Genomic DNA, 24,773 nt, shown 5'->3' with positions numbered 1-24,773 from the left:
ATCCCACACGCGCAGCTTTTCCATGCAGATGTCTGCACTTTCAAAACTGCAGGAACCAAACACAGGAAAACCAATGTTAAAGCTACCCTGTAATATCTGTTTTCTAGGTAACTACTGCTACAGAGAAATGGGAGTTATGAGTTAATATTTCTTTGTCCTAAGACTCCTAGCTGTATAGCTTTATTTCTTTCTTCCTTTGCGATTAACAGATAACACCAGTAATGCTCTAAATTTAAGCCAATTTTGATTAAATAACATTTTTAATATATTCAAGGTATTTTTATATTTCCTCTCATCAAAGAAATTAGGCTTGTTAAATAATATTCTTTAGATCTTACACAGGCCTTCTTACATAAATTGTTTTAAAGAGGAAACAGTCTGGCTTTCTAGGCCAGATCCACAGCAATATTGCTGCTCCCAACTGTTTGCCTCTCATGATAACCGTTAGGAGCTGAGTGCCCAAATGTTTTGCAGTCTCTAGGTCTGGAGGCACAAATACTTTATAAACTAAAGTCCCATTAGTCTCTAAGTATGTTAAATATTACACACCTAATCTACAATATAGAAACTGCAACTACAAAATCATTTAATTTCTAAACTGCATTTAAAATCTGCTTGCCCTTTATTAATTTTCAGCAGCAGCTTTGGAAAATGGCGTTTTTCCAATTATTCACTAACTCTTTTGTTTAGGCAAGGTCAAAGTTCACCACACAGAAGGAAATTTAGCAGTCCTACATGACTAACTATACCAAAAATAAAATTTTCAAAGAAACCAACCAAAATTAATAGCAAGTGTAATGGAAAATTCTGTTCATCAAACGTAAAAAGCAATCGTAATCCTTTAGTATAACAACTTTTATATGCTACAGGTGCAATAGTTTTCTTACTGGTAATTAAAAAACATTAATCTTCCGGACAGAAGTGTTTTTTTGAGGTGAGAGTTCTGAGTTTAAATTGAGTGACTCTGTAGTCCGAGGTTGCCTAAACCTGTTTGGTGCATTACAGTGGTGAGTGTGCCCACACAGGCGTTCCCATTCCCATGCTAACCCTAGAAGAAACTGTCAGTATGTATGCATTCCTCTCTTAGCAATGCAATTTAATGCAGCAATGTGTTCCCTGCAGTTACCTGAAGTGTCTGGCTGAACCGCTTCAATGGAGTGGCTCGTACAGGAGGAATGAGACTCGCCAGTGATGTAACCCTGGAAAGAGGCTTGACCCGTTTGTTACTGGGCTCCTGCGAGTAAGGGGAGGAGGACAAGGGAAAGGGAAAAAAAATGGGGGGAGTATGAGCATAATCAGATAAGCATTGCGAACAGTTTTGCTGATTTTCCCAAGAAAGCATTTGTAAAAAGCAAGTCTATAAATTTGGTATGTAATTAGAGCAGTAAATAAACAATAGCCCTTTTTAAAAGCTGACAATGACAGATTACTCTTGGCTGCTACATACAGATCCTGGAAACACCTGAAAAATGTAATGATGGAGAAGTTGGCACGGCTGGGAGCAGGGGAAGGGAGGAAGGTAAAGAAAGACTACATTATTCTGTTGTATTAACTCAAAAGAGAATCTTTCAGCAGTGCTCTGCAGCTAATGCACGTTATGATAATCTTGTCATTGAAAGGAATACTTTAAATAAAAACAACTCCATCCATTTCTCTGACTCTGGCACTGTCAGCATGTGACTGTTCAGTTAAATGTATTTTATTCCAGAAAATATAATTTAGACATAAATCTCTAATTGTAATGGTCCTTTGAGTGCACGTTCCTATGGAAATACTTACATATATGGGCAAATACATTTATAACATGTCTACATATATTTAATTTTTGCATAAAGTAGAAAGGAAATTTAAAACTAAAATCTACCATAAAGCATTCAATTAAATATTTTCCTTGTCATATATACTTTTAACAGTGCTTATAGTAATAAATATACTTCAATATAATATGCCAATTGTCCTGCAGATTTTAAAAAGAAAAGCTAACAGAAATCGTTAACACAAGAAAAAGGTGATTATAAATACATAAAATAGAACAGTTACCCTTGGCTTCCTAACCTCCATCTGACATTTAATGGATCTTGAACAGCACATGCAAAAGGCAACTTTTGACAGAAAAAGAGCCAAACCTTCGAAGTGAAGTTAAAAAACCCATCCAACATCATATTTCAAGGACATCCTAAAGCAGTGCATCTTTCTCTTTCAGCCATGCTTATAAAGTTTGTGCAGGCTTGCTATGCCTCCAATTTCCCAGACATAGCTTTAAGAAAATGAAGCAGGCTTATTATCCTTTTGTTCAGAAATCCAAATCCTTCTGGAAATAATGCTGATTTGTCATCCTTCCTGATACCAAAAAATAATAAATTTCAGCAGCGATAACCATCATCTGTGTTACTGGCAAGAAAAATTCTCTTCTGTTAGTACAGCAACAGAGGAAAAGTGAGAAGCAGCTACATATTTAATTTACTTCTCAGCAGGCAGACCTGGAAATCCATAAATGGCAGCTGAGATGAGGGACAAAGTGTTTAACCCTCTAGCAAAAACAACATATTCCACCACACAAGAAACCTGGCATTAAAGAATTTCAGGAGCCTAAGTCAAGTTACATCCTTGTCTTCACTGTTGCATTGCTATTCATATTCCTTCCTTTTCAGCAACCATGTCTTTGAGATGTTTTTGAAGCAGTATTTTTTTTTACGTCATTGCAGCACCACTAGCATACTTATCTACAGCATCACCATCACCATTCCCTGCTCCCCTCCCCCCACTCCCTAAAAAAGAAAAAAAGAAAAAAAAAAGTCTTTGAAATGCCACTGTAATTCTTTTCTACCTGGTGGCTCAGCCATCACTGTTTCTTTTTTATGATTATTCAGAATGCTGGTCCTGGTGCACAAATAATATCCCGTGGCAGAGCCTGCTTGTTATGAATCCTGCTGCACTGCAGTGAAAGGACATGAAGTCCCAGACAGAGTCGGGCAGTGCTGTGCCAGCAGCACAGCTTTTGCTAGCAGCTCTCCCTCAGCAGCAAAGATAACTTGGGCATAAATATCACACCCCAAAAGCAAAATCTGGAAAATCAAGACTTTCCAGAAGACAGGGAGAGGGGGATTAGGATTAATAGAAAAGATTTCTCCCTTCTTGACTGCTGTATCCTTTCTATTATCTTACAACCTTGCTGCTACGTGTATGTTCTTTAGTCAAAAGACAAAACTCATGCAAAAAAGCACAAATTTGATCTATACAACATCATAGCCATATCTTGCTTTCTGAAAGTTAAATGCTCTCCATAGTCTTACAGGTCTTTTCCACACACACTGCAAACTATTCACAATTTTGCAGTCTTTCAGACTTAGCTTATAAGAGAACTAAGCCCAAAAGCCCTTGGATAATTTTCTGAGGAGTCTACTGACAGCAAATGAAATCACTAAAGAAGTGAATATACTTCACTGCATCTCTGCAGCATTTTGAGTGTGTTGCAAAAAACTTGAATGAAACTTCCTGAACAGTGTTTAAAACTAAGTAAGGAACAGCAAGCCAGTCTTATCCTTCTTTGAAAACCTCCCAATACTGCGTACATGACTGCAGGTAAAGTTTATAAATTACTACCCAAAGCCTGCAGGCTAAGCACACAGACCAGGACCTAATTAGATCTGCTGTGTGGGGCACATAAACCTCAGGCAGCTGTGAAAACTGATGCACAGCATCAAATAACTTCAGAGAAAATCAGCCTGCCTAAAAAGAATGGAAAACAACTTCTTTCTCTTGGAGAGTGAGAGGAAGTGAAAAAAAGAAATATGATTTCCCCTTCTTCGCATCACGCAGCCCCAAGGCTCTCTGAATCCTGCGCTGTTTCCTAAGCAAGGATGCCTACAGTTCCAGGGGAACACAGCAGAACTTCCCCCCAGCCTTTTAAAACTCCCCCATCCATTTCCAGCAGAAAAATGCTATGGCAGTGTAGTTGTTACTAACGTTCATGCTGCAAAACCTTACTGAAAACAGAAATTTATGTTAAAGACGAAGAACTCCAAAGAGAGTTTCAGCCAGAATCAGAAAAACATTAATCTCTTCTTCAGCTTGTTGCTGTGAGCCAGCAGAGGTCAGCACGTCTCCCAGCAGTCAAAGGGAAGTTGGGTAACGGGTTGTGAAGTTGTGCCTGCAGAGGTCCTACCCTTCTGGGTCAGCACCCCATTTTGAATTCCTCATGCAGTGTCTCATATTCTGACCTCACGCTGAAAAATTTGATCAGAATTCAAAACAGCTAAATATGTAGTACAAATTAGGAATTCAATTTTATTAAAAGAGATCAGCATTATTACAGGATTTTCTCCAATAGATTTAAGATAATTTCAGAAGGCTGAGACTTCACACCTTGCCAATGAGTTCTGAAAGTAAATCTTGTTAATCATAATTTCTTAATTATGGGGAAAGCTTTCTAAATACTTCTAATGTGATTTTCACCCTGTATTAAAAACTGCCTGGTAAGTTAAGATACCTAGCTGGAAGTAAAAGCTCATCAAACCTTATTGTTCCAAGGTGGTGGTAGACTTCTCTGAGGGAGATGACAAGAGCAATCAGCACCGAGTTACCCCCTCCACTGTGGAATAATGAAGTTTGTACAGGTAAGGCTTTGACTGTACAATGAAAATACAGCACTACCAGAGCAATTCTGGAACTGTAAGAGAGTAATACTCAAAGTGTTAAACCCTCGAGCACAGTATTTCTGTTGCATGGTCTACACCTTTCACCAATACCCTTGTTCTCAAGCCATGTCACCCCTCCAGAAGCTGAACAAACTATTGAGACCAATGATCTGGAGAGGAAAAAATTCCAAAGTCGAGTACATAAAAAAAGTAAGTTTTAAACAGATGGTTGCTCTTCTCATCAAGGGCTCTGTTCTTCACAACCCACAGATCAAATGGAAAGAGAAGAGTGTGTGAACTGTTCTGCTTTACCCAGAGATTCTGACCAGAACCTGCACTCGCAGATACAGTCCAGTAAGATCAGGGAGCTGCATTCCAGATGCTGCTTCCCTAGCCTCTTCAATTTTATTTATTTATTTTTAAATAAACTGCTTGAGGTTAGGAATTTCTAGTACACGTGTTCGTTCTTTTACTAACTTGTCTCTGAAAAAGATCTCAGATTTTCCACTTAACCATGGGTCCCATAATCATAAAATCTTATGCGGTATGAATCTAAGCACCAGGAACACAGAATGGTGTGAATCCAGTGTCTGTCCAGCATGAAAAGGCTCCAGTAAGGACATAATGTCCAGGTAGAACAAACATCAAATTCAAGGTCTGTACCTCTGAGTGTGTTCAGAAGACGCAGAGCTACCCCAAGTCATCACTCCTCCTTCTCTCCCCTCTCAGTTCAGGGAACTTAAAAGCAAATGGGACTGAGAGAATATTTAGTGGCTGGATCCACTTGGAACAACCATCACCTGTCCAAACTGGGAATTGTGCCAAATTATGACACAAAAAAATTTCAGGTACCGCAATGTTTTCCTTCACCTTTTACAGTTAATATTGACATTAAAAAATAATTCCAGAGTTTTGAAATTAATAAATGTTAGACTGCATTTTCAGAGTCACGAAGGCTTGCCAAAACAATACGGGAAGTTAAGAAATAAAAGATCCAGTCTACAGTTTGGCAGAGTTTCCAAAATTTGGAGCTGGTATGTGTGAACAAATATTGTTAACCTGACAGAGCTTTAAATTTGATATAAGGGTAAGTAAAGCTGAGGGAAACATGAGTGCAGGAACTTCAAAGGCTGAACAGTCAAGTGAAGTCAAATTGATACCTGACTAGGCTAGAACAAAGAGCAGATGGCTTTTGGAAGGAGCTGTATATTTGAACTCAAGATGACTTCGGTAACATTTGAATTTAGAGAGCAAAAAATTCAAGCTGGAAGTACTGTGTATATATATGCAGCCTCAAAAAGAACTCTTGAAACTGGGAACAAACTGATAAAAGAAGAAAATGTGCATCCAAAATCTGGATGCTTCTGGAAACCAGTGGACATTTCAAACAACTACTATGTCCTTCTGATAGAGTATATTTTTATCATACACTTTTCTGGGGAATTCATAGGAAGAAAGATTAATCACAATGGCATAATCACTGATTATCACCAATTTAGGAAGGGAAACTATCAGATAAGATGTTTCAAAAATACCGTGCCTTACCACTCTTCCAATATGGAATGAATGACACAGTGCTCTAAGTTGCTTCTTCATTGTAATTTAACCTGTAGGTCATATATATATATATATATATATACACACACGAACAACTTTATTTCTAGTATCTTCTACATATTAAGCTCTAACCTAATGGTTTAGACTACTAAGTAAGAAAGGAAAGCTCTAGCTTTTAATGTATAACTGCCCCAAAATTAGGCTTCTGCTGTCAGAAAGCTGGGAAATGCATACAGCAAGCAGCTTCAGCTGTGGCGCTACCAGGAAGCCTTACTCTCCTGCGTAACCTCTGCCAGCTCCCTCTTCAGTACAATTTCAGCCTTTTTGCCTTGCAACTGAATGAGATGTCACTTTTTAAAACTGTAATATGGTCACTTCAAAAGGACATCATCTTGGCAAAAAGATAACTTTCATATCATTTTTGATTCTAATGCACAAGAATTACCATTTAAAAGCCTGAATCTTAGCATGCAGCACCTGCTCCTGGGGCAAGCTAAGCATTCACAGCCACGGAAGCATGTTAACGCAGAACATCCTTTGAAGAATCAGGCACTTACATTAGTTGCAATGTACTGACAGCTAAGTTGATGTTATTTTTGTTTCTACATTAGTGAAACTGGCACCTAATAATTGGATAAGTTCTATCCAATAACACACTACACAGATACAGAAGCTTTTAGGAGGCTACTTAGGGGAAGAAGCTAACACTCCTTGTGCTCTTCATCCACAACATAAACCCACTCTTTTCTATACTAGTATATGTTAAAAATGAAATTTCCCAAAGTTCAAAGCAGAATGTCAGTGAGTTAAATCCATTCAATAATACTGATTCATTTCCTATACGTTGTCTTTCAACAAGGCCACCCACAGCTTAATTATCACACTTTGATGGATGAATTACTCTAGCAAAATACTGGTTTTAGTTTTCTAACAAACCTAAGGAAAGGAAACAAAAAGAACTAAGCCAGGCTGCCTTTACATTGCCCTAAGAACAGCAGAACCAATGACCTGGATAACACATACTGAAGGGCACTGAGTAGTAGTCTGGGTACCGTATAAAAGGTCTTCATTTGCTTCAGTACTTACTGCAAAATTCTTTCACTCTATCCTCCTGACCGCTTAGCCACTAATTTCCTCCCAGTGAAGGGTAAAAGCAAACCTAAGTTCACTGCTGGTATGATTCTTTTTCCACCCGACTCTCCCATCTCTTATCAGCAACTTCAACAACAGCCTCCATGTCGTGGAGAACTGGTGCTGAATTTGACAAACAAGGGAAAATATTTCCCTCAGGGGTCATTATGGTTGTGTCCTCAGCCCACATGCAGCACTACTGTGACCCCATTGTGTTGATTTTTCTGACTGTAGTTAAAAACAAACTCAACAAAAGGCATTTATGGAGACTTTTAAGGCAAGCCAGGAAATAAATGTGATGTGAAAACCGGTACAGGAACTTAGCATCTTAGAATATTAGAATTTACGCCATTTACCTTCAAAGGCAAACTAACCTTCTCTCAGTTTACATACAAAACAGCTGAAATCAGCAATGCTGTTAAAAACATCCTAACCTACTGGAGTTCAGCAAGTTCTGAGATAATTATTTACAGTAGTAATTCTGGATTTGGGGCCGCTAACTTTCTTGGCATTTTAGAAAAAAATATGCTGGTTATTTTTTTCCCCCTTTTGATATACATTCTATTTGTGAACCAAGACAAACAGATACCCAAAGCATTCATTCTGTGCTATTGCAGCATTCATTAGTACAAAATGTTTTAACTTAAATTAGTCTCAAAAGATTTAACAGTATAATAAATAGAAGACACTATAAATTGAAACAGTACAGTAACCTTTGTTTCAAACCTAATTCACAAGCAGTGTCAGCAAACTAAAACAGGACCACTCTGTTTCAGACTTCATGTAACTGGCTAAATTTCCATACTCCTATACTTTAAAGGTTATTAGTTTTTAGTCAACTTTATAAGGGTAAGTCAACATTTGTCATGGCAGGAAGCCCAACATTATTATTTTTATTAGTCTGCTACTAGTTAAATTGGCCTAAGATTAAACAGTTCTAATAAATGCCCCCAAAACTTGGAGTTTAATAAAAAAACACATTCAAGCTCTGTTCCACAGGATGTTATCAGTATTTAACCTTCAGCAGGATAAAAAACCCAAAACAAACAAAAAAGGTTAAAATAGAAAAAACAACCCATGTTACAACAGCCTCTCTTAATACAGCAAACATTTAACCTAAAAATAAATTAAGCCAGACATCTCGGGCTTTTTGCACTTTCAGAGAAACAAATCTAAAACTGGAAAAACATTCTCAATTGTTATTGGCACTAATAAAGATTTTTTTTTTTTTAATACTTGAAAAAGCAGAGAATTTGCCTTTGCTTCATAGTATCTTAGAAATATTCTGATTGGGAAATTCTAGAACATTCACTCTTCTAGAGCTGAAGCTGATTGTCAAGAAAAAAAGCATGTGACTAAAGCAGCTCCAAGTATAGTTCAGCGTTGCACAAAGGTAACTGTACCCATTCACTCAAATGCATCCTAAACTGGGAGAGGTATCCCACTACTGAAACTGTCAGCATTGCAAGAAGAATTTATTAAGTGATTTAAGTAAAATGATACATAAAGGCAACTTGATAATCCAATAATTTGTGTGCATTGTGTATCAGTGATACAAGTGTCCTTCAAATCCGTAAGTTTCCATCCACCACCTGCACTCTGATGGGAGCAGGAAAAGGTTTGTTATTCCTCCTCAGCCAGTCTCCGCAAAACCAGCAAGCAAATAAAGCAAAGTCCCAAGACGTTTTGTTTTAATCACAGTGTAATAAATAAAGAAGAGCACCTGAAATGATGGTCAGGGTACAATGAAAAGCCATATAAAGGAGTGGTATTCTCAGTCAAAGACTATCAGTTGAAGCTTGCAACACGCTATCGCATCATTTTGCAGCAAACAGGCTGCCCTCATTTGTCACCACCCTAAAGACCTCAGGTTTCATTTGCCATGTGCAAGACACAACCACTGAAGCGCCAGCAGCATAAGGGCAAGTTGCATCCAGCTATCTTGACTGATCATTTGTCTGCAATGTCCAGTAATCAATATATCTACCAGAAGTTCGGAAATGAAGGCCAATTAACAGAAAAACCTCAGACTGAGGTAAATCAACACAAGCAACAGAAACTTTGAAAAACCTAGACAACTAACAGAGTTGATTAAATTCTGCATTTCCTCTCACTAGAAGTTGCTTGTACAGCCTACCCAAGACGGACCTTTTCCATTCTGGAACAAACTGAATATGAAGCTGGACTGCCACTTAACAAGCAGATGTCATACGGTGAGTTACTGAATGGAAAAATAAAGGCAAGCTGTTTGTTTCAAATTGCCATTAAGTGTAACAGATCAACAATTCCGGGGAGGGGGGAGGTTTGACATGTTTCCACGTTTAGCTCACTGCAGTCACACTGCACATGAACTTACCTGAAATACATCAAAACTGCAACTTGACAATATTTCATTACAAGCAAAATGCATACATTTGTGAAGATCAAAGAAAATTCATGACTTACAGCTTATCTCATAATCTTTTGCCCCCCTTCCCTCTGGCTCCATGCCTGGTTCTCATGTTAATGATGTGCCACAACCCAGAAGCCTGTGGGTTACCCTTCAGGTTAGCCCTCCTGCACAAACCATGCTGAATTAAACAGTCCTGAGCAAGAGGAAGCCTAGACCTCCTGCACATCAAACTAGTGAGGCTATCAGACGAAAAGACAGACTGCAAACAGCCCGGATTCCCTGGTCTAAGATTTCTGCAGCGTAAGACACGTAAGCAGACCTACAACGCACCGGAGATGCAAAGGAATCCTATGTCACTGTTGAAGTTTTTAGAGCCTGAACCCAGACACTGTGTTAGATCCTGTGCAGCAGAACAGAACATCCTTACTCTGACAAATTCACGTCTGTCTTCCCACATCTTCACGTTCAGACCTTTACACCTAATCTGTGATTGTGCGTGCTCTTTCTTACCTGCTGCCCATCCACTGGCTGTGCTTCACTTTGTTCCCTTTAGAGGGGGTGATAAAGGAGTTGCTTTAACCAGTGAAACATAGACACTGGTATGTGTTACTGGGAAAGACCTGGGGCTTTTTATATCTTAATTCAAGCAAATTATAAGTTTTACTAATGGTCTCTATTTCTGAATTATGAAAAAGCTGGAAAAAGCCCAACACCTCTGTACCATTCACATCTAGGGTTGTACTATGGTATTTTATGTGAGGTATGCAATGATATATATATAAAGGCCTTATAGTTCCTATATTAACTCATTCCTCCAGCTTAGCTGTGTTTTATTGCCCTTAAACTGCACTTAGAAAGATCGATGATAATTGCACTTTGACTAGAGGTACACTAACCTTTTCTCATAATCCAGTGTTTTACTGTGCACATACATTTGGACGTTTCATTTGTGACTGTGCTACCTCTACGGAGCTTATAACAAGGAAGTTGGCGTGGCTTAAAGAAAGAACTAAGTAGAAAACCTCTGTTATCGTTTGTGCCATTGACTTGTTCTTCAAAAACATCCCTAGTTTTTCATGGCTGCTTTTCTGGCTCCAAGTGAAGTTCAAGAATAAGAAAAAATTAAATCTGTTGCCAGCAAGCTTCAGCTTGTTACCCAGAGACCTCCAGCTGGAAATTTGGGAAAATTTCAGCAATACAGTATATGCTCAAGATTTTTGCTGAATTTCATCCCATGTAAGTACTATTACACTTGATCTTCCAGGCTATATTTTGTATTTTTTCAAAACAAACAAAGATTATTGTTAGTAAAGTCAGAGGAAATATTTTATAATCATGAGCTCCGATTTAAAACCAAAAATCAGCATCTATATAGCAGAAAATCGGTTGTATTCCACATATATCAACATACATATGCACCAGTTAGGTTATTAAATAAATGAACCAACTCCACGTGCTAATAATTAAAATGAAACTCAGGTTTTCAAAGCCAGAGGTTCATAACCCCCACACTGCAAACTAGCATTCTGGTGTAATAACACGAAATTGTGGTAGAAGGCGCTCAATCACTTTATTTGTCTTGTAAGTACTAAAGGGTGGAAGAACAGCTTAAAATAAAAGCTCGAGATAAAACGTGGATTTTCCACCGTCCGGTATTGACAGACTTCAAAGAAACAGGCTGTATACATCTATCCTGATAATGCCTTTTTCCCCAAAGAGTCGTTTATTTCTACTTCCTTAACCAAATTCTTGGAGTGCCAGGTGGTCTTCCCATATCCTCCTAAGACAAAAAGTTTATTTTTCAGAACGACATAAGTCCATCATACTCTCAGAAACAGCCCGAAAGCATAGGATACATTTTCTTATTTGTATAAAACACAAACCAAAAGATGATAAATCAAAACCAACTGTTTGCACATTGTAACTTTGATTGATCGCATCTGCTATTAGATACTTCCTCATGTGCTGAGCTTTCATTGACACTTTTACTTTGAAATTTGAATATAATCAAGCCGTCCTTCCTAACTGTAAGAGCGCAACACTCCAGCACTTCAGATTTAACAATCCTGTTCATTCACGGGAAACCCTTCATGCAGTAAAAGCTAAACTCATGTTTCTTTAATATCACAGTTAGTAAAATAACAAACAACTTGTGTTTTCCATAGATGCATGTATACACACACACTCAGGGTGTTATTTTCCAAAAACAGAGAGTTGAAAACAATTCCACTTTTGTCAACTGCGATAATTAAATCCCTTTTTGTAAAAGGTACCCTGAAAAGCAAGAGTGCAGCATCTTCTTATCAGTTCTTAGCTTAAACATCATGATTAAACAGTCACTTGGCTTATGTTACTTTTACTTTAGACCCATTGAACTGCTGGAGATAATTAATCTTTGATGTAGCTGTATTAAACAAACCCAGTTTCTTTAGTTGTCTTCAAGTTACTCTGCAAACAAGACTAATGAAGAAGCTATATATGTAGGTGATAAAAACTTCCAGAGAGAAATTTAATCCTTCCTCCAGTGCAGCCAGACAGAATCCTTAAGGTCACCGTTTTCTTTCCAAACAAGCACACAAGCAACGTTAGCCTAAAGTATCAAATATTTCAGTCTTTCACAAACATTTGTTCCTGAAACATTCCACCATTTATGAGTATGTTGCAAATTAATATGTTGAGTTTGGGCTAATGAATAAGATTTTTTGATGCTGCTTCAAAGGATTTAATGATTTTTAAGAAATAGAGCAGTCAGTGTGCTAACAGGGAAGAGTTTTTAGTTAACTGCATTATCGGATTAACTTCTTGCTTTATTACTAATGAGGAAAAGACAGGTGATGCTTTAAGGCACTGTTTTCCAGATCCCCTCCCAGTTCCCGTGTAAGTTTAACAGTTTGTAAGCAATGGTTAGCCCTAGAATAAAATACATATAGATTATTTACATATCTAAAACAAGTATTTCTCAATTAGCTGCTTAAGAGATTAATTCTAATTCCTTACATTGACAGATAACAAAAATCTAGATTCTTTGTTCCTTGCCTTATTCAGAAGGGAAGTTCAGCATCTAGAGAAGGCAGCAAAGGATGCCTGGACAAACCCGCTGCCTACACACAGGAGCCGATTTCCAAAGCACATTCCTTTCCCCCAGAGCAGCACAGAGCACACTGTAAAGAAAACCGATTAAGTACCTCCGTCTCTTTAGCCGGGCTGGTCACCGCCTGCGCTTCCAAGGCGCAGTTCGCCCTCTTGACGGAAAGGTAGAAGGGATAATCCTTGGCCACCATCGCGGCTGCAGGGGGGGCGGTTTCGGGGGTCACCGCTGGTTCTGTCCGATGCCAAACGCGAAAGGAAGCTGAGCCCGCCCCGCCCGGCAGCTCCGTCACCGAGACCCCGGCCCGCAGCAGCTCCCGCGCTCGGCTGAGGCCGGGCCGGCAGCGGCGCCGCAGCGAGCGGCAGCGCCAGCCCCGCCCCGGTGGGGCGGAACCCGCGGGCACGGCCGCCCCTCCCCCTGCGGCGGGGCCCGCCCGGGGCGGCGGGGAGCGCGGGCGGCACGCGGCACCGGCCGCCGTTCGCCCCCCACAGCCGCTGCCCGGGGCAGGAGCGCGGGGCGCGGGCAGCGAGCGGCGCGGCACCCCCCCACCGGCGGTGCCTGCGGCGGGAGCGCGGCCTTGCCGTGCTGCCGCGGCGTGCAGCGCAGCGTGTCATTTTTTTCTACACACCCCCACCCCCCTCCTTTTTTTTTTTTTTTTCTTCTTTTCTTATTCACCCATGTTGTTGCTTTTTCCTGTCTGGCAAGCAGGAGTTTATTTCTGGTGGTTTTAAAGTTCCACTTTTGTTGCTATTGTTTAGCCCAAGAGCTCCCCTGCCCGCACCCCTCATTGTAACCGGCTGGGAAAGTGGAAACAGACTTTTGCCGAACTGCTCTCACTGGGCGCTGCAGTGCCGGCGCAGCCGTGCCCGCTCTGCTCCATGGCCACCTTAGGACAAAGGTAGGGAAAATTCCCTGAAAAGAGAGAGGAAGCGCGAGGGGCCCTGTCTGCAATGCAGGATCAATCCCACAGAAAGCATGTGCCGAAGACAAGGAAAAGGAAACTAAGGAGGAAGCTGGACAGGGCGAGGAGGGAAAGATACTTCCAGCTGAAAGGAAGCAGCACAACCAAGAATAACTTCATAGAGTTTGAAAGAACTAACTGGTTTTAAAGGCAGATTGTATGAGGGATGTGGCTTTACAAGCGGTTATCTTCCTAAAGGTTGTTAATCAATGATCTCTTTGGAATAAACTTAGTCAAATGGCAGGCATGGTCCTCATTTGGACACTCTCCTTGAATTTTACCAGTATCCCAAGCGTAACTTCCTCAAACTTCTCCTCAGCCTTTTTAAGAGCAACTGCAGTGGAGCCAGAGACGTTATCCCACTGCCTGTTATGCAGACACCTCTGTTTTGTAGTAGCCTACTCATAAAACAAAAACCCCACTAGTCTCCCAATCCTGCAATTCCTGGAAAAACTGCTAGACCAAAGTTATCAATACTTCTAGTTCTTCAATTATTCTAGAAGATGTGCCGTTTGAACATTCTGAGCGTTATGTGCAGTACCACTCTCCTCATCTCCACCACAGTAGGATGCAACAAAGTTCACTGAAAGAAAAAGTGTTGCCAAAAGGCATCAAACAGGTGCCACGTAGGGGAGAGTTAAGCAGAGCGGATGTTTCAGAGAAGAAAAGAGAAAGAGCAGGTGTGATGAAGATCTACAAACCATGAGTTACAAAGAAAGCAAACAGGGAATGATTTTTCACTGCATTCAACCAGAGGGGAAAAAACCCACGCATCAGATTAAACCAAATGGTGGCAAATTCAGAGCAAAGAAAAAGGAGCTAATTCTCCACGTTATGTACAATTTTTGTGTTATGTACAGCGGAAGTATTTGCCACAAGATGCCACAGCTAAGAAAGCTTCTCAGACACAGTTCTTGGCTAATGAGACAGTTTTTTGAGGAAACATCATGATCAGCTATTTCTATTTTGTACTCTTCCCTAAGCATCTACTGTTGACCACCATTGGAGATTTGGTATTAGGTTAGATCAGTCTTTGCTGCAGCCCCCTTCCTTTCCATATTTCAAAAAATATGAAACACATACACCATTTTATTTGAAGACTACCTGTCTTACCTAAGGATTTCTGAAGCTACAGTTATCTCATGAACGTGCATTCATTTTTGCAAGTCTTCTTCAGCGTGACGCTCAGATGACATACCTCTGAGCACAACCCGTTAATGTTGGATGGTTTCTCCTCACATTTCAAGCACGTCCAAACACCAATACACACAGGTAGTATAAAATGGTCAAGAACCTCCTGAGAACACTGCAGCTGCTGTGTAACCATTTAAGCCCAAGAAGCCTTGACTTCAAACACCATCTGTGTATGTTTGTTTACAAATGTGTATGCTAACACCATTTTAAAAATCAACTTCACTTAAATCAGAGAAAATGCCTTCAGGGGCTTGTCCTCAAAGCATTCTAATCCTGTAACATGCTTCGCAGCATTAAGAGCACTTCACACAGGGCAAGAGTGTACCGGTTTGGAGATTGATATAATGAACTTTGGTTTATACACGTAAAAAAATACACCAGGAAGAGGGGTTCTGTCATTTCTCCATTCATCAGGACAGTGCACTTCAGCTTCACTAAGCACACTTGAGAAACAAGAGAAAAATCTGTCTTTAAGAGGAATAAGATTCATTAAAAAAGGCAGGACCTTCATATCAATAAGTTTCAGGGCATCTTTCACCTACAAAATAGACTTCAATGAACATCTAAAGCAGGATACATTCGACTCTCTGGATGTTTCTTTACTTCACCAGAAGAGTGCAAATACAGTTTTAGAACTGAAATTTGGACCCAAATGAAATAACACAATAGTACAATTTAAAACTATTCTCTCTTCCAGAGAGCTGATTTTGTCTGTGGATTGCTACGTGAATTCATAATCAAAACTAAGTCAGTTCTGCCATGGTATCGAGTCCCTTCTGTATTGCATATCAAATACAACGCTTGGAGTCCATTCTGAAAGATCTTACAGACTTAGTACTGATTTACATTTCCTTTCTACACCAATTTAGATTGCAAATTGATTGCCCATCAATAGTGCCTATATTGCGTGTGTGCACGCACACTCAAGCAGAGCCATGAACTTGTGGCTGAAAGACTCCCTAGTGAACCCCAGTTACACAGCTGGAGAAATAAAGGTTTCAGTGATACCACTAAGGAATCTTGTAAGACTGGAGCCAGTGAGTCCACTCATTCCAAAATTTATACTTGGACTACAAATCTACACCAACACTATAAAAATTATATCTGAATTGCAAGCTACTTCAAAAAATAAACTAATATTTAAGAAAAAAAGTGCTGATTGCTAGATTGCACAGCGGACCAATGCATCAGTTCTGCTATTTCTGGAACAGGTTTTTTGTGGGCTTATTTTGCTTTGTTGGGTTTTGTTTGTTTGTATTTTAATTTACTTAGGCCAATGGCACAATTTAGTCTGACAGTTATTTATCTGTCAGAAGAAATAAGTAAATTATTTGGTAACTGTGAAAAGCCCTGCTCAAGATGCCTACTACTATTGACTGAGCTGGTTCAGGGCTGAAGCTCACTGACAGAGTTATTCTGTGATTGTCTTGTTCACACCAATGCCGTTAGTTAGTTTCTTCACACATTCAAAACCTAATACTGAAGTAATTATCACAAAACCATCTGTCTGCATGGCAAAGTCCTTTGAAATATTTAGGATATGAACCTTAAAAATATCTTTGTATGTGGCTAGAATTCCTTTTCATCTTACGCTAATCTTTGAGATCCACACAGCTTTGATCAGAGTAATTGTAAAATTAAAATGCAGTTGATTAAAGATTTCTCAAAAGATCCAAAATATGATGGCAAAAGAATAAAAAACAACAACAAAAACCCCTGTTTCCTTTAAAGACTAGTCAAGAAGCCATTATGCTAAGCAGTGGCAAAAGGAACTGAAGCATTTAATCTAAGTGTTAAATAAGGAAGAGCCCAATGAAGTGAAGAATCTTCAACCATCGAAGTTGTGGGTTTTAAGGAGTTCAGTGGAACAGAAAATGATCAACTAAAGCTGAACTTTGCCTAAGGAAGAAAATCCACAAATAGATTGTTCAAAGTTTTGAGTTGGTTTTGTTGTTTTGTTTAAGTTTTGTTTTAACATCATCTTTGCCAACACATTTAACTGCCTTTGGGCAGAAATGCAGAATTTGTGATTAAACAGAAATATTTTGTGATGTCTACACCCAGATCTCCATTACCACCTTCTTCCTGATATGCTAATGTGACTGCTTTCCCTATTAGAAGTCAAAATCTGTTTTGCCGAGCTGTCAAAAAAACCCCACCAAAACAACCATCAGATAAATACAATTAATTTTTGGTAAAATATTGGTGTGCCAAAAAGTAAGAGACTCTGAACGTCTGTCTGACTGCCTCTGCTTTTCTTCCATCTCCCGATGTGAAACAGCCCATGACCGGTTTTGGTCTGCGTTTGACTGTAACAGCTATAGGAAGAAGCCTAGTCTTAGCTGCAACAATTCAGTCTATTTATTTTCTTAATTACAACTAGCAAAGCTGAAAGAAAAAACACTAACTGTATTTCTCCTGTGATTCATATTTATGGGAGCTTTTGCTCTTGATCTGTCCATTCCGGTGACTTAGAAATATACACTTATACACATAGTTACTTTCTTGGTGAAATATGCCTATGTGGCAAGTTTCCAGTTACAAAATAAGAACGTAAGAAAAGGCATAATGCTTAAAAAACACCCAAGCAAACCAACAAAACCAACCACTATCACTATCCTCTTCAGATATGCTATATTCCCAGCTCATTTTAAGAAAATTACATTAAGAACAACAAACAGTCCATTGCTTTGTTTTCAAAACAGCTGAATTACTGTAAGAATATCAAGTTATCCAGTAGTCTTCGAGTCATCCTGAATAGAGTAGCTCTGCTGTCTAGCTAAGTTACTCCAGGTTTATCCAGGGAGTAAAAGATTTAAAGTGTGTTGCGAAGGACCAGAATCTCCTACATCATTTTGGCTAAGTGTGCAAAGAGTACTTGTTATATGTTGTTTCTGGAAATTTAACGCACCATAAACCCCTGAAATTTAGTAAAAATATTGCATAAACATTTCAAGGGAAAAAAAAGATCTCAGTAGTTTGCACTTTATGGAGTATTCTCTCATATATACACCCATCCTATGTATGTGGTTTCACAAAACTAAAACCAACCACCAAACACAACAGGAATTCCTGCCCAGGAGAGGTACAATTTTGCTAAAGAATATTCCAAGAAAAGCAACTATTCTGAAAAGACCAGCGAGCGTTAGCCAAGCTAATGCTGCACATACACACACACAGTTCCGCACTTACTATCTCTGAACCCTTTCTTCAACACACCCCAGTATCTCTTCAGGATAATCACTAGGAAGCATTCCTTCCAGAAACACAGAAGCAAACCAACCAAACACAAAAACCAAAACCACACGCAAACCACCAAAAGAAAACTTTGGAAGCAGATATTTCCACCAAAGATTATAAGTTTGAATCTGCTTGGAGGCTGGAATGCAGAAACAGTGACAGTGATGAGTAGCTAGAAAGCATATAAACTGCTAGATAAAGGGTACTCAGCGGGCAGTTACACGGCTGTTCAAGACACAGCAACTTCCTCATTGCAAGCGGGGATTGTACACATGGTAATGAGAGTTACAATTTACTAGGGAATAAATATTAGGAAGAGAACACTTGATTTAAATACATCGGTGCTGAGAAATTCCGATAAAAATACGATTACAGAACAAGTGATTACTGTTAAAAATGTTCTCTCAAAAACCACAGCCGTGATTTTTCCAGGTAGAGTCCTAATCCTGGAAAGATCAGTGCAGAACAAAGAAACACTTCTCTGGGGAACATGTGGTATTACAAAACTGAACCCCAAATTTCTGTTCTGTCTAGATTCTCCATTGAAGACTGCCTTTCATATGACCCTTATTTATGCAACTTACAGAGTAAGGAGGAGGAAGTTACATTTCTTTGCTGTTGTCACTGGCTGTACAGCCAAGATGCTGTGAACTATTCCCCGAAGTTTTGTCAAATACAATTAATAAATAGCAGGAGCCTCTATTATCTACCTCTGCAAATGTTGGCTATTTCAAAATCCCACCATCGTACTGAAGGACATTCATGCTGAACTGACGGGGAGACATGATTCTCATACAAATCATCATGAATGTTTTATTGTATAAACACACATGTAGCTTGTAAAACAGTCTGCGGGCTTTCAAAGGCAGACATGCATACATTGTTTCTTCATATCAATGTAGCCTGTGGAACAATCCTGTACTGGGAGACAAACAGATGAAACAACCTGGCAAGTTGTTTTGTTTGTTTTCCTTTCGCTAAATTAATGTAAATTTGATTACTACAGAAAGTACAGTGCAGTTGAAGGATGCCCTCTAACAATTACATTTGCACTGAGACAGAACACTCCCTTCATGAGCTTCCCTTAGGAAGACAATAAAAACAACCCATTTTTAAAGCTGCCTCAGATTCGTATAGAAAAACTATTACCATGACTGGTCTGCAGCTGAACACTAATGATGGCCTGCCTAGAAAAATCAGGAAGGATTCATGCTTCTCCACCCCTCTACCACACCCAGCAGTGCAAACTAATTACAAACCACGGTGGTCCCTCATGAGGGAATGCACAGGGTGTGGTGACACTGGATAAAATGACCCTTCACGACCTGCACTTACAACAAAGAAGTTGGTTGAGCTTGTCTGAGCTTACCTCCCTGGGGAAAGCAGGAAGGAGGAGGTGGGAAGGACTGTACTGATTTATCAATGTGGATTTTAAAGAGCCAGTCAAGTTCTGCACAGGGTGAAATGATGACCCAAAGTGTAGCATCCTTTCCTGACATTTTCCATTGAAAGAGGCATTCAAGGGAGAGGAAATTACTGGAACCACTTGTATGATGCTTAAATGAGATTAAATGTAATTAAAAATAAGTTACAGACAATGTGGGAGCAGGGATTTCTCTCCAGAGTGCTCCTGCTGACTGGAGAATTAAGTAACAAATTTCTTTGTAAGAAATCGTTCTCTTTAATGCAAAGTGTTACCAAGACATCACAGCAGTTATCTATTTTTTTGTTTTGATTAAATTTTATTATAACAACATTTATATTACATGAGTAACTCCATAATATTTACCCTCAGAGAGGGCAGTATTTTGTAATCTTCTGTTGTATGCAGAGATAAGTGTGTACGCTTAGATATGAGCAAGGAGAAAATTCTATTCTATTAAGAACAGGAATTTTCCCCACTCTGTGACTGATCTCACATGTAATATTGGCCAAATGCCACTTAGTTTGTTCTTCCAACAGTCCCCTCCAACTGCAGTATGTAAACCAAAATTTGGCATTAACATGGTTTATTAGACCAAATTATATAACTGGGGGACACACACACACACCCCCCCAAAACAAAACAAAAAACCCAGTCCAATCCAAAGCAAGCAACCAACAACAGAGGAGCTTTCAGGTACAGGTTCTGATCCTTCTTTAGGTCAGAAATAAAACCAGCAAAAAAATAAGACTTAGACCTTCTGAGTTTGCTTTTCCTATTAATTTATGTACCTAGCTGTACAAGTTTCAGACCTTGTTATACATTTCATTGTGCTCAGTTTAACAGGTTTTATTACATTTATGTGTTAGTATGATTCTCCTCAGTCCTGAGAAGTTATCTGACTTAATCACACTCTACCCTTTGTTAATATTTTGTTATTCTTATTAATTTTGGAATGAGTTGTTTTGGGAAGTGCTGTACTCAAGATGCGAATAAAGCCTCAAAGTGCTGACAAAGAATAGGATTTTACAGTATGGCTGAGGTGAATTAAAAATTTGCCACTTTTAGAAGTATCAGCCTCATTTCCCTCTCCTCTAGTCAAATTCCTCCTCCTCCCCCTTCTCATGCTCTTCCACGGGCACTGTAGCCTTTCTCTGTTTAGTCCTTCCAGGCCACTTTATGCCAACTGTAGCACTCATCACATAGGTAAGTCAGAAGTCCAAACCCACAAAAATACTTTCTTTTGCCATGTTTCTTTTCTGCTGGTTTTGTGAGCTGGATAGATTACTGTGCCATGAGAAGATCACTGAACTCACTGAAGGTAAATGGTGGAAAAGCACACAGGTATGAGTAAGGACAGGAGAGGGAAAAGGCTAATTTCTCTCCTCCTGATAGCTCTAAACTGTTAGCTCAGCTCAAGCTGTTTTGTGAAGTCATACCCAAAGAATACTGTCAGCATTTCAATTTTTTTAATGAAAGTTTTGGATCAGAAGTTTCATTTATTTCTTTATTTTAAAAAACAGGCCCACCTATTTATTTCCATAACAACTGTGCACTGTTACTCATCTTCTAGTCACCCTGCCAATTTGAGTATCTTGAAATTAAGGGAACATCTGTGCTTCTTGAATAAATACTAGAACACAACCCTTGAGAGTGATTTCATATTCTCCTGAGCATGATGTACCCTTTTCCAGACCATAGCCAAGGAGATGCCAGCAGCATTTCTAGACCCAAAGTTAGCCAACTTACAATTATTTGACAGATTCCAAGACATACATGGATAAGAGTGATGATAGTCAAGAAAAACAGTGAGACTATTAAGTGTTTTACAAACAGTAAGAACAGTCCAATATGTCAACTACAGCAGAGCAATCTCGAACCCGAGGTGCCTTCTTCCACACTACAATACTCACTGACAACCCAGTGCAGAAAACCTCCACATGTGGTCCTGAGTAGAGTTTTGCAGTTCATACAACGCCTTACAATCGAAATTATCACAGTGATTATCCAAATTGCAATATTCCACTATTGTGGTCTACTAATCTTTTTAGAAATGTTATTCAATCCCCATGTGCTATGACATACTGTGCAAAAAAATCAGACAAAGATGAACACAAAAAAAATTAAATCATCTTTCTCTTACCCACATCCTCCCCCTAATGAGGGGGGAGGAAAACCACGGTATAACTTCAGAAAGAAGTGTCCTTGCAAAAACCGATAATGCATCAACAAATGAGAGAACTAACCTACTCCCAAGTACCAGCTGTATGGCAGATGAATGACCTTAAAGATGATGTGACAAAACTGTGACTAATCTTTAAGAGACAGCTGAAACAGAACATACCATCTCCAAACAGATACCAACGACTCACACTAGGACAGAACTTCTTTGTTCATACCCCTTGATCAAGAATCAGGGAATCGAGAAGCCATTCCCAGGAATGTTTTACTTTGAGTTACTAAAAGGTTTTCTTTAAAGTTTCAAAGTAACTATCTACCCAAGTGTAAATATAATGAAGTAATCCCAGATGATACAAAAGTTACTGTTACAAGTTTTAATTGAAACATAAAAATATAAATAAGAAACAGTTTCCCTGAATACTTCTTTCTTACTTGAGGAATGCTAACTATAATTTCTGAAGTCTACCTCATCTCTGGTCAAGTTGTTAAACACAAACTGCTATCTGGCCAAAAGATCAAAAGTACATCCTACTTTTACATGATCTCCATTATCAAATCTGCAACCACAATGAACACAACGGTGTTCCATTTCCTACAACTATGAATTTTGGACAGGTCCCTAATGATCGCGGTTAACTCTGTTCCCAGAATAGCAAAGAAAGCCCATAATTGACAATGGAAAAGAAAGTCTTAGCAAGTCATTTCAACCACGACAGATAAAATATTGGTTGTTATTTTAAAAGCTAAGAAACAACTCAAAATTGCATCAGAACAGAATTTTTGCAACTATTCATCTTGAAGAATGGTGACTGACTAAACACAAACCCAAGATGATATATTCATATGTTGTAGCAAATATTCTGATTTTATTATATAATTGGGTTCGGTCTTAAATTACATGTAGGTCAAATATTGTATCTTGAAATAGCTGCAAAAATATGAACATATTAGCCTCTTAAGACCCTAGCAAATAGTGAAATGTTAACATAAGAGACTTAGAACAACATGAGGAGACTTAAATATGAACCCATAGCCATAAAACTCTTTTGTTCTTATGGTGTATGTTAAACAGAATATGCAACTAAAAAAAAACAAACCCATAGAGGCCATATATTTTTAATGACAGGCATTGGTTTCACACCTCAAGATGATTAACAGCTGTCAAGTTTGTTCTCATCATCATGTAACTTTTGGGGAGGGCTCTTCCGAAAACATGGGGCTATATAGGGAGGAAAAAAAGCACACTGATTTTAAAAAAATAAATCCAATACCAAGTTAAGAATGAAGGCTGGTATTTTAGACCAGCAGGAACAGGAATGAACCACTTCAATGGCAGAATGATTTGTGGATTTGGGATAAATAATTTATCTAGCTTTTCAAAAGGCTTTGTAGTTTCTGTATGATGCAATACAGAAGTTGTCAGAGCAATGCAAAGAGCAGTGCAGCATAGCGATTACCTAGAAAAATTACTTTTGTAATAACATTTGGCTATATACATGGAAGGTAAAACTGGTTTTGTTAAAGCCAGAAAAAAAAGGTTGTTGCAATAATCAAAACACAATACGGTAAGATCCCAAAGGAGAAGTTTAGCTTAGTAAATACAAAAGACCAGAAACTAATCATGACATGAAAATAATATACAAAATTAGACACAGGGCATAGAAAAGGTCCTACTTCTCAGGTGAGTCTGATGCCAAAGAACACAGGAAAAGAATTTTAGAAGAGATGTCATTGTTGCATTAGATGAATTGTATCTGAATTTCATGTATGGTAATACACGTTCCATAAGTGATGGGCAGAACAATTTTTGTTTTGAAGGCTATGTACTGTGAGTATCCCACTAGTAAACTATACACAATACTGCACACTGTGAAATTCCCAGATAATCCTTTTACTTATCTGAATCTTCAATTTTGCACAAAAGCAGCAGTTTAAGTAGAGATGCAAGTGTTTTTGAATAAAAGAATTCCTCCCAAAAAATCTTACTTCACTTTTCAAATCTCAACATGTGGGTTCATGGGTGAGTTCTAGGCTACTACAGAATAAAAGAGACCAAGATCACGTAACACCTCTTGGTAATGAAATCTGCCATAGTTATAAAGGCTTGTAAGCACTTTAAACAAAGAACTGTTTTCTGATTTCTATTACCTTGAAGGGCAGTATAAAGAAATTATTTCTATGCCCAAACCAGAGGAAAAAAAACACTTTTATTTTGGTTTTGTTAGATCTTCTAGACTTAAAGAGAGTTGAAACCATGAAATGGAAACCCTGGCCACACTGAAATCAAAGGAAGTTTTGCCACAACTCCAAGCAGATTCTAGTTCACCCATATCAGAAAAACACTGCACTGGTATAATGTAATTTGAGTATTCAGCAACTTAGGCTAATTTAGAGATACTGATACCAGAAGAAGGGATCAATGACTAAATTCCTGTTTGAGAAGTAGTGAATTAAAAAAAAAAAAAAATTAAAAAAATCACTGCACATGGGAGGGGGGGAAATAAAACACAAAGAAACCAAAACCAAACTTGCAACCACCCAGAACTGCTAATGTAGGTTGAAGCAAAAATAATCTGTCACACATAAAAGTTGAAAGAGTAAAAGGGAAGTAAAAGGTGCAATAGGGGTAAAAACCATGGTTTTCCAGGCTGCAGGATACAGGGCCTTCATTTTAATTTCCAGTAATAATTATCGATTAAGAAGCATGAATATATTCCAGTGCCTGTATACTTTCCTTATTCCAGATATCATAATTCTATAATAAATAGAAAATTATAATCAAAGTACCAAACAATTAGGTGAAAAAGCAGGAGCAAACAGAGTGCTGGCATGTGAACATATTGCAATAAAGTAGAAGGAAAAATGTTAACCCTTATGTTGTACTTCAAGCACGCTGTCTGGTACAGTACAGGTGTTCTCAGTGTGCTCTGCAAACTCTCCTCCACTTCACTATTCCATTCCTCCCTAAG

The 24,773-nt window shown here is 38.8% G+C and overlaps 1 protein-coding gene across 3 annotated transcripts in view; it reads right to left on the bottom strand.

The window, feature by feature from the left end:
• The window catches only part of ARHGEF3 (Rho guanine nucleotide exchange factor 3), a 144,319-nt gene that overhangs the window by 25,633 nt on the left and 93,913 nt on the right, over window positions 1–24,773 (bottom strand). For 2 of the 3 annotated variants that reach the window (XM_056336801.1, XM_056336804.1), the window contains one exon: window positions 1,127–1,234. In XM_056336801.1, the coding sequence (XP_056192776.1) occupies window positions 1,127–1,234 (108 nt within the window). Of the gene's footprint in view, window positions 1–1,126; window positions 1,235–12,902; window positions 13,172–24,773 lie in introns of those variants that run through there. The other variant, XM_056336803.1, reaches the window with a different exon arrangement.

Source organism: Falco biarmicus, chromosome 4 (genome assembly GCF_023638135.1).
Source record: "Falco biarmicus isolate bFalBia1 chromosome 4, bFalBia1.pri, whole genome shotgun sequence".
In the NCBI taxonomy this organism is placed as follows: Eukaryota; Metazoa; Chordata; class Aves; order Falconiformes; family Falconidae; genus Falco; species Falco biarmicus.
The sequence above is the reverse complement of the archived record's forward strand: the minus strand, read 5'-3'. Positions and strand labels throughout refer to the sequence as shown.